The following is an 11,142-nucleotide window of genomic DNA, read 5'->3' on the forward strand; positions in this document are numbered from 1 at the left end:
GTCAAGATATTGACTGATCTAAGGATGATAAACCAGTGAAATTCGAAGACGGTGTTGACGGGAGAGAAGCTATTGATGCGTGTGTCTAGCGCACGGGACCATCGGATTCGTAGGTAAGTGATGGCAACAGTCATTGCGTCTAATCGGATAAGGGAAAAGAAAGAAAAAAAAGTTGGTAAGGATGGGTGCTAGTCGCTCCAATCAAAGGTTGCTCGTGGGTGGCATTGTACGTAGGAAAAATTTCCGCTTTCCCGTGTTTTCTTGGAATCAATAATGAATCTAAGGAATACCTCTTCTAAAAAGAAGAAAGAAATAGTATTTGTTTGGTCTGAAGGACCTTAAATATGGAAATATTAAGATTTATGGTGGATCCTTAAGATTATTGAGGGTACGTAATAAGAGAGTGTTTAGACATCTGGCAGCCATCTTGGCCGCGGTTTTGTAGGGCTTGATTTGTGTAGAGACTCACCGGATGTAACAAGCTGCATCGTCCATCCATGCTCGCCAACAATTTATACCAAGGGAAACAAACCGGTATAATCTATAACCAATATGACAATTAGAATTACCCTTTTACCTCAATGTGCAATCGACGTACTTTCGCGTTAACCTTCCAGGTAAAAGGTATCTTACACAATTCCGACCAACGAAAAAAAGAAAAAGAGGGAGAAACTGTGTGATCATGGAACGTGTGTTTGTCATATGGCTGCGTCACCGCGGACGAAATGTCGGTCATGCACTACGTAGCGTTTAGATCGACCATTCCATCCTATAAACTATTCTAATGCTTTCGAATAAATTTAACCCGTATAAAAGATCCGATCAAAATATTTATTATTATTTAAATTAATATTATATATATTATACATCAACATATGAAAGAGGAGGAAGACACGCCATAAGCTGAGATATTTTTTAACCAACCAATAAAGCCAGAAGTCCACGCAGTAGCACGTTGCGTATTATATAATTATATTTTCTACTGAAATACAACGAGGAATGCAAAAAGTAAGAATAAATATGTATATATATAAAATTCTTTATTGAAATATCATTTTACAAACACCAAAATGTACATTCGATCCAATTATAATAGAAGGAAAATTGTACGATGTGGATTATTTGATATTCGAGCGCAGGTTATCGCTGTCTATGATCGAATTGAATATAATAATTCTGATGTTCGCCGTAGCAATTCGAGGGAGGTGTAAAAAACAATTTGATTTTTTCGTTACTGCTATTTCAAGATATGAGACACAAACTCTACGTGGAAAACAGCTTGGACAAGGAGCTACTATACAAATTATATGCAAATTGTTGTGAAAAATAACAAGCGCAAGGCAGTGCAAAGTATGAACAAAGAAGTAATTGAACAATTGAATTGAACTTTGCTGAAGAGGTGGTCGTGTATAAACATGAATAAATCATTACAAAACAATTCATGTATTTTGGTCATATTCCACTTTTACAATACACTTTTACGTTTTTTTTATAATACATATTATCTATCATCATACTAGCAGTGCTACATCAAATTCATATATTGATTGGAACTAAAATTTACTAATACTATGTATATTAAACGGTACGGTAACTCGGTTCGGAATAGAACAGGCGATCTCACCAATTTCCATGACCTTGAAATACATTGTCAAAGCGAACATTCCTATACACACATACATATATGTGTGTATAACCGCCGGTATGCTTTAGTTGCCAAGATATTTGCAAAAATCTTCGATTACGTTTACTTTAGGATTATGCTTTATTCTGGATAGTCGCAGTTTTATACAACCCAACCTAAACTTAGCTCATTAATGAGATAATCGTTTTTAACATTGGACAAATAAAAAAGAAAAACTGATGGATTAGAATAGATCGGCGTAGAATAGCATCAGACAGCCTAATGGCGGCAAGATAAGCGTGAAATAATATTCGATGCATCGATTGATATGTATGGAATGTCGTTCTTTGTTTTGATTTTCAACTGATGAAAGATATACAAATATATCTATCGTCGTTGTAACATTGTTTACAGAATAAATATTTATGAAATGATTTATTGAATAACGCCATTTGGTATTAAATATAAATTGCTTTATAACTTTTGAACCGGAGCCGAACGGCGGTTTACATGCATAAGAAAAAATTGTTCGGAATATTGACCTTGATAACACATTTCAAGATCATCGGTGAAATTGCTCCTATTCCAAATAATTATCAACCGTGCACATACGCGTGGGCATTAAAAATAATACTTGATCGAATTGTCATGTTTAAATATTAAATCATTGTGTAATCCCAGTTTCAATTGATCAACTTTATTTGATTTTTCAATTCTGATAAAAATTCATTAAAGCCTATTGAACTCTGAAATAATTCAAGTATGTATCAACTCATAAATACTTTTTTGAAATTTATAGCGTAGTAATTATATCGGTATAATAATTTAAATAAGATATGCGAAGATATATACATAGTAATCTCCAACTTATGAACACAACTTTTTTTCATTGTTATTAATGATGGGAATTAGATGATGATGTAGGTTGCATTTGATTCGAGGCTCTTACATTGACATTTCCTTAAATTTTGTTGTTCACATTAGTCGACAAGGAAACGATGATCTCCTTTAACTCACACACTACATCATAGTTTAACTTGGTAGCATACAGCATAGCTTACTTAACTAAGCATCTTGCTTATGGTTAACATACACAAGAAGCGAGCTTTCTGTAACGAGCGATATGCGCGAAGACAAAAGTACTGTGAGTCATAAGAGGACGAACTACGACTAACATGGACGAATACACTCTTTCGATATTCTTTACTCGTTCACTCTTGATCCGCTCCGGATTAAAATCTGTGCAGTCCACTTTCAATGTCCTCGTTCAGCCTAATAGGACTTACACGACGACGACTTGAATCTAGTACACCCAACTTCTTTTTTAGCAGTAAGTTGAGAACGAGGCTGTTCCTGAATCGTTCGTTGACTAGCAATGCTACTACGTAAAAGATATCTCGTTGATCAAGGCAATTTCCCATGTCGTGATAGTATATATGTACACATGTACATGGGAGCTCTTTCTTTCTTTCTCTGTCTGTCTGTCTGTCTGTCTGTCTGTCTGTCTGTCTGTCTGTCTCTCTCTCTCTCTCTCTATCTCTATCTCTATCTCTCTGTTTATCTCTATCTCTATCTCTCTGTCTATCTCTGTTTCACTCTCTCTCTGTTTCTCTCTCTCTCTCTCTCTCTCTCTCTCTTGTTCCGATAGATATAGTAGTTGAAAAACACCGTCTAGCATTCTGACACAGCTATGCCAACTGAACGCGGAAGCGCGAATATCTCAGTTTCATCAGCTCCCACTTCGTATCCCGTTTCTGGCATCTCCGCTCTAGCCACGGATCTATAAAGGCTCCGAATTTTCAAATTAACTAGAGAAACAATGACAAATGTCAAGCGAGATTGTTTGTATATATTCGTTGTTCTTTATTTCTTTCCGACTGACAGCAATATCTTTCCTGATGCGAATATCACTTGTTACAAGAAATTCGCTAATCCTAGAAGAGTAATCCTGACACAATCTTGTGTAGATTAACCTCCGTTATATGTATATTAACTACAAGGAGCAAACCGCGAGACTTTATGAATCAATGGAGATTTACATTTCCTCTGCACCGTCGTATTTCATCTGGCCGACACGATTAAGAAAAGAGAACGAAACAAAATACACGAAACATTCGGTAATTGCACAAAAATCGAGTGTTGCAATTCTGCAAAGGCAAAAACGATTCTCGATTCTCGATTCTCGATTCTCGAAACTGAGATTTCAGATGTGCCGGATGTAGAAAAAGGACAACGTGAGTGAAAGGGGAAGAAGGACGTTCGGCAAACGATAAAGGCTGGAGACAAGCTGATACGTTTAACTTAAAAATCAAGTTTTCTTATTTTTGATACGTGATAAATGAAACATGTTTACCAACAACGTGTTTCTTACATTTTTATGATTAAAACGTCACCAAATACAATATACCCAACCTCCCACCCCGTAACCAGGATGACGACTGTGTAATTACGAAGAGAATATTCTTATGCAATTATCGAATGTTTCCTGTATATTTATTCATGACAAAAGATATATTTCTTACATTGTCAGAATTGACAATTCTCACACTGTTATTCGTATCATTTTGTGTAACACCATGAGTTTTTATCGTCATACGATGGTGAAAGATAAATCAGCATATTATGGATAAAAATTAGTCATAGAAATTTTCATATCACCCGAATGGATATCATTATCAGTTATACGAAGTATTATAGTTTAATACGCTAAACACAATTCTAAGTACTTACATATCGCAAGTAATTCGAAAAATATGGAGGTTGGGTGAAGAAATGGTAATTAATATCTTAATGCGTGAAATGCGTAATGATGTAATGTATATTGAACATTAACGAAAAATTGAGAACCGATATAACAACCACTGATCTTCCGTATTTCGATCAATTGGTACGAGTTATAACACGAGTAACGAAAAGCTTATAGCTTTGTGAACTTGAAATGTCCACCTAGTATTAAAGACAGATCTTTAAATCATGCAACCGTGAATATTTTTGCATTTCAAATAACGGGCGAAACAATTTAGTTGCTTACAATAAACGGGGCACCCTGTACATGAAAGATTACATAATATTTAAATCAGTCTTAGTGACCAAATTTAAACTTAACTTATCAGTGTCTTTGAACAATTCGTAGATTAACATTAATATCACGCTTTTATTTTTAATATACCAAGAGGACACGTTGTTCCTTTGTATTCTTTCGCTACCGCACTAATATTTGACAATTAATGATTGATTAGTCCACCTGACGTTAATTCTGTTAACTACTTTACACACTTGTCGCATATCAAATATCATGTATGTATGTATGTACGTTTCGTTATAGGACAAATGGTTGTAGAACCACATTTGAGAAATAGACGCGCACAACAGATCAAACGTAGTATTCGTTGATATTCAGCGCGTCAGAATCGCATCCCTATACACAACTTTCCTGGGTTGATATTAACGGTGTACGTACAGTAACAATTTCTCTTGTGGGGTGTTTGTTATTCATTGTTGAAACATTACAGTCCCGAAATGTATTTCTTGTCGACAGAGATGCCAATGTGAACGGCGAAGTAGATGATGGATCAATTTTTAATGGTCTTGCGTTGTGATCTATGCAAGCATAAATCGTAGCTTCTCTTGCACATGGTTTACCACCTACGATCACCCCACTACCGTAACCGTCGAGTGTACTTAAACTGCCAATTCCACTTGCACCAGTCAACGTTGTATCGCTTACTAACGTTGATAATGCTGATGGACGTGTCAAACATAATTCGGCGTACGTTACCTCGTCTGATAACTGAAAAGGATTAAAAGAAACATTACATTATTACTTGTAGAATAAGTCGCATTATGCAATAAAACTATACAGTAAATAAATTTACATATTTGCGCAATAAATGAATATACAAATTTGCATATGTACATACATAAACGTGAGAATGGACATTACTTATATGATGGGCGTAACACGACGAGTTTATGTACTTTTATTGTTATTGAGTCAGTCCTTATCTTTTTATATTTATTCTTATTAAGAATTACATCTATATATTTATTGTAACGCTTATCTACGTACTATGCAAAGTTGGAAAGAAAACCAGCGAAACAAAGTATCAGTACGTGAGGAGATACTATACTCGCTCCGCTCATCAAGCGACTAATAAATGTAACTATTTCGGCCAATGCACCGTACATGAAAGCTGTAGCCGAAAATACGTATGAGATTGGACTGGGTCTGATTCCATTGCGATCAGTCGCGCTCGCATTCGTTCCGCTCGCGTTCTTTCCAACTTGGATTAGGCGCAATCCTCTCAAAATATGTACTATTTTCTCAAATTTGTTAACATCATTTCCAGTTTTTTACACTAACAATCAGCAGAAATATGTGAATTTTTATTAAATCTTTTTATTAAATTAATTTTTTCCCGGAGTTGTTCACATAGCTGAATTCTGCTGTTTAAGAACAAACTGGCTGTTACTTTAAACTGTTTTTTCTAAAAGTAATGGCTTCAAAAATATTCTGTGAAATATGTTTCCAAGCCCCGAGCTTTGGGGCTTTGTCTTCACCTCTTCGATATAAATTTCCGCCCGTAAAACAAATACATGTCAAATATTTTTTCGAGAACAACATCGTTCGTAAGTTTCATTAAAATCGGTGATTTACATTTGGAGATGATTCCTTGTTGGTCGACCTGGCGCTACAAGATGGGATAGTTTGTATGATTCTCTGAAACAAATTTCAAGTATCAAGACAATATGTCCTTGATTATTCAAAGCTTTGAACATTAATAATATACTCGATGAAAATGCTTATAAATAGTTAGAGTAGCAGAGCGTTTGACTCGTACAGAACCTATCTTAAAAGACAAAATTTACGCTTACTTCAAGAGAAAGGTATCTGTTATAAAATAATTAATAGAAAATATCAATTACGGTATTATTTTACAATGTCCTATCGTTTTACGATATGGTTTCGTGAAAAAAGATGTGATGATCTTTCTTTCATTCGACTACTATCGAAGCGAAAAAGCTATAGCTTTTGTGTATCATTATATTTTTTGTGTTAACGTTCCAGAAATTCCCGTTTACCTTTTGTAGGTAGGTTTCATTACAAATAGCATTTCAATGCAATAAAAAATAATAATTTAGTCTGGACAATTACTTAATAAGCGACTGATATCCAACTTCTTCGATCGATTAAATCAATCGCAATTTTGAAAAATTAATTTCTTCTAATCATAAACATTAATCAAATTAAAAACTTTAACCGACCAATATCTAACATTCGCTCGTTCTGTGCGAACGTCAATTTTTTGTTTTTTATTTATATAAGTAAATATAAGTCAGACAGTGTCTTGACATACAACGATAATAATTCCTTTCAATAAATAACTTTAAAACTGAAAAAAACAACAATAAATAATTGTTAAATAACTTTTTACAGCAAAGAAACAGTTATAATTTAAAACTTTCACGTTCTTTTTAGTTTGGCGGTATACGTGTACCTTCCTCTCTCCACTTCGCCGCATATCTAGGATTAGAATTAACCCAGTACTGGTCAGGCCATATTTAAAGCAAAAATTATATTTCTTGAAATAAATGTTATCAATTATCATGATAATATGTACGTATAGTTATTATTATTAGATAATTATTAGAATATATTAAATAATAATTATCATTATCTAATTTATTTCGCCACGAAGCAAATTTCTAAAATTCTAACAAAAATAATTAAAAGTTAGTTATTTCAAATATTATATAATAAGAGCTATTTCTTCTATGGTTTGAACAGCTTTATATTGACACCATTGTTATTCGCAAATTTATTTTATTTTTACTTTCAGTTATACAAAATCAGTACTATATACATATGTATCTCCTTTTCATATTTTTCTTCTGATATAAATACAATAAGTAAGTATTTGTGTGCAAATATTGGTATTAGAAACAGAAGTTTTCATTTAAAACGGCTCTTTATGCAATAATGTTTGTATACACCTTTTGATTTGTCTTTTCATAGAGAACAACGTTTTCTTCAGTTACTGTAAATACAATTATCTATCAAAACAAAACAAAAAAAAAAAACAAAAAAGAAAAAGAAAAATAAAAGAAAAACCGAAAGAAAAGACAATTTACTTTCTATTGAAGAAAGCAAACCAAATTGAAGTACTAGAACCAACGTAACTCACCGATAATGCCGGATAATTATTATACTCGTGTGGATACGGTGACAATCCTTGTAGGTGAGTCACTTGTTGTATAGAAAGCGAGGTCGCCGTAAGTCCATCCGGTGTATTTTGCGTGGCTAACGGAGTGCCAGATATTGATCCCGTCAATTGGTAATCAGAACCTTCAAATTTATTATTATTGTTGTTATTATTATTACTTGCTTGTTTATGAGAACTTTTAAAACTTGAGGGTCCCTATTGGCACTATTGATCAGTCGCCGGCAACCAAAAACCAAGCGACAAAACGCACAGATCACGCTCGGAGACTCAAAAGTTCTGAATATCGTAGAGAACGTCAACGGAATGGATGTTGAAGAAACTGTTCTAATTATAAAGTTACTTCCAACGAAGGAAAAAAAGAAAAAACAGAAGAAAGAAAAGGGAAAGTAAAAGGAAATATATTGGATGCATCCATTCTTGCAAGGATACCATACGAAAGTTGCGAACGTCCGCAACATTTGTTAAAAGGCACTAGTCTCTACTGATTACAGACCAGCGAGCCGCGTTTGCGTCGCTCGTGTTTCCGTGCTCGCTGGGGACTCACTGGTTGCCGCGACCAAATGCGTGTGGTCATATATTGCATATGCTCATATACTCCAATGAATCCAGTGGGGTCGCTGGTGACTGACACTGGTCGACAGTGCGTATTGATCCTTGATAAATAAAAAAAAAAGAAAAAAAAAGAAACACTTGCAATGTGCATACAGAGAAATAGATGTGCATACCACATTCTATCCCCCATAAGCTGATAAGTTTTACATAATATAATATAGATTCTAGTATACATACCTTTATTTATTGGTACAACATCTGGATTTCTATCTTCTGTATCATACAAATCTTCGGAACTGGGTGCGGTGCTTTTCTTTAACGGTAGATCACTTGGTCTTTGAGTTCTTCGTTCATTTCTAATTTTCATAGCTATTAGAATAGTAATAGTAACAAAAAGCAATGCAGTTACTACTCCAATCAATCCTCCTAATAATGGGGAAATTTCGAATGGTACTGGTATTCCTGCGAACAAAATATATGCATGAATGTAATTGTGTCAAAACGACAATTTGTACGTCATTTGAAAATTGCAATATACCATACTTGCAATGCATAATAACAGGAAATTTAAAATAATACGAAAACTGTAATTCAAGTATGATGATTTGCATATTAACAAGTTACGATATGCAGGAAAAGGTAAAAGAAAATATTGCTAGCTTTTATATATACATTCGGTATGGTAGATTGAAATAGATATAAAGATGAGAACCAATGAGAGGAAACGCGCAAATGAAAATGTTATCTTTCATGTCGAACATGTTTAAATATTAACAATTTGCGATTTAATATCGACGAACCACGAAAGGTTTAAACTATTGTCCCGCATACAAATAACAGTAAATTGTTATACACAATGCTAATCGAAGATCATTTACTTATCTGAAGCGAGCAAATATCGAAATTGCACTTCAAACGGAAGCGGTAGAAGACCAGTTCGATGCAATATATTTTCGAAATAAATGTAACGTGATCTAAAAGTCAATTATGTATGTATCGGAGAAATCGAATAGTAAAGGATCAGGATAATACAAGTAGAGACAATATGTAACATTACTTACCAGTTTGTTTCTCAGCAATCTTTAATGTAAATCCTTCCAACAAAGTGGGTTCGCTCCTTCCTTTCGCATTTACGGCATATAAAACCATGTTAAGGATTTTGCCAGATTGTAATCCGTGAACAGTAAAAACAGCGTTTTCCTCGGATGTAATATTGGCTTGCAGTACTCCTGTATGCTGATCAAAGACTTCAAGAAGAAAGTGCTGCGGTTGACCACCGTCGAAACCAACGCAACACTCCACCGAGAGTGAATCGGTTGTTTGATTAGACAACGTGCAATTGTACAGAGATTCAGGTTTTCCTGTAGAAACATAAACATAAACAAAAACGATAGATTGTGTAATGATTTAAAAATGAGGAGGAATGCATCGATATAATATATCTGCAAGGGCTTGAACACATATAAACCTGGGGAGGTGGGAGGGGTATAGGACATGTTCATTACAGAGTTACCATATTGTTGATAGCTCCACCTTTAAATTTATTAAATATAGGAACAAGCTTTTTTATAGCTTATTTACTGTTGTTGTTCTCTGTTGATGTTCTCGAAAATTATCAATACGACATTATTATTGATTACTTAGAATGGTAAGAAAAGAGGCTCTCTTCAGATATTTTCATGATTGAGACGCAAAACATATCGACCACTCTTGAAACTATTAAGTCGAGGCTATCGTCATACTCGTCGACAAACTCAGGATTCCAACACTCGAGGCGATGCCACATACCCTTAGTTTTAGACGTTTATTATGGGATGATTATTTGCTTGCGCGTTCTCGCACTTCGTATACCTTATCTGTGGAATATGTAGAAACTAATCTTTTTCCAGTTTCATGAGAGATTAAAGACTATACTTGGCATTTATTAAAGCTTTGGCGAACCTTTGAGAACTTTCAAGAATCAACGCAAGAATCTTCGCGTATCAGTTCATTCAACTTTTAGTTGTTAACCGAATAATTTACAAGTATCCCGTAAGAAATTGTGCAAAGAGACGAAAGAGGAGAAGAAGAAGAAGACGAAGGAGAAGGAGAAGGAGAGAAAGAAATGACCTATAAAAGAGGAGAAGTATAGGAGGGACCATAAGTACCTAACCAAGATCAGCAACAGAAGTGATCGAGATTGTTGTGATGACAGTGATGAAAACGAAAAGCAAAATTAGAAGAACAGGAAAATAGTCAGCGATGTTGAGATCCTGCGTAAGATGTGCATTGTGCATACACTGGTATCATAGTGCAATTTTGACGTTGAAGAGTAGAAGAGATGGGATTGGTGGCGAAAAATGGACAAGTAGTATAGCAATCGACGTGATTTAAAATACAATCATCGTCGAAAGGTTCATATCAGAACGTTGTTCATTATATTAATCCTTGCTTAAATATCCGATGCTTATAAATATGATATCTGATTTGATATTATTGCTCCTGGGCCGAAAAATATGGCTGTACTACCAGGGAAAAAGCAGCACAGATAAGCTATCATTAAATTTATAGTGATATATTTATAATTCTCTAGATTTAACGGATGGCGTATAAATATTACCTTGTAATAGTGTGGGGCCGAGGCCTCCATACCCGTCAAAAGGAGCAATAACAACGAGGAATTAGCGAGGGCGCTTTGGCAAAGTTTATTAAGGTGCGGCTGGCCAATCACAGGATACAAGTGTTGCGGATTTGATTCCCGTT

The 11,142-nt window shown here is 34.7% G+C and overlaps 1 protein-coding gene across 11 annotated transcripts in view; it reads right to left on the bottom strand.

The window, feature by feature from the left end:
- Positions 1-1,420: 1,420 nt before the first annotated feature.
- Positions 1,421-11,142, bottom strand: part of LOC132906687 (carcinoembryonic antigen-related cell adhesion molecule 5-like) — a 102,625-nt gene continuing 92,903 nt past the window's right edge. For 6 of the 11 annotated variants that reach the window (XM_060959071.1, XM_060959074.1, XM_060959068.1 and 3 more), the window contains 5 exons: positions 9,462-9,761; positions 8,638-8,862; positions 7,810-7,970; positions 6,282-6,344; positions 1,421-5,414 (listed from right to left, as the gene is read on the bottom strand). In XM_060959071.1, coding sequence (XP_060815054.1) covers positions 5,043-5,414; positions 6,282-6,344; positions 7,810-7,970; positions 8,638-8,862; positions 9,462-9,761 — 1,121 coding nt within the window. In that variant the 3' untranslated portion in view covers positions 1,421-5,042. Of the gene's footprint in view, positions 5,415-5,897; positions 7,679-7,809; positions 7,971-8,637; positions 8,863-9,461; positions 9,762-11,142 lie in introns of those variants that run through there. The other 5 variants (XM_060959078.1, XM_060959072.1, XR_009658028.1 and 2 more) reach the window with 4 other exon arrangements.

This window comes from Bombus pascuorum, chromosome 5 (genome assembly GCF_905332965.1).
Source record: "Bombus pascuorum chromosome 5, iyBomPasc1.1, whole genome shotgun sequence".
Classification (NCBI taxonomy): domain Eukaryota; kingdom Metazoa; phylum Arthropoda; class Insecta; order Hymenoptera; family Apidae; genus Bombus; species Bombus pascuorum.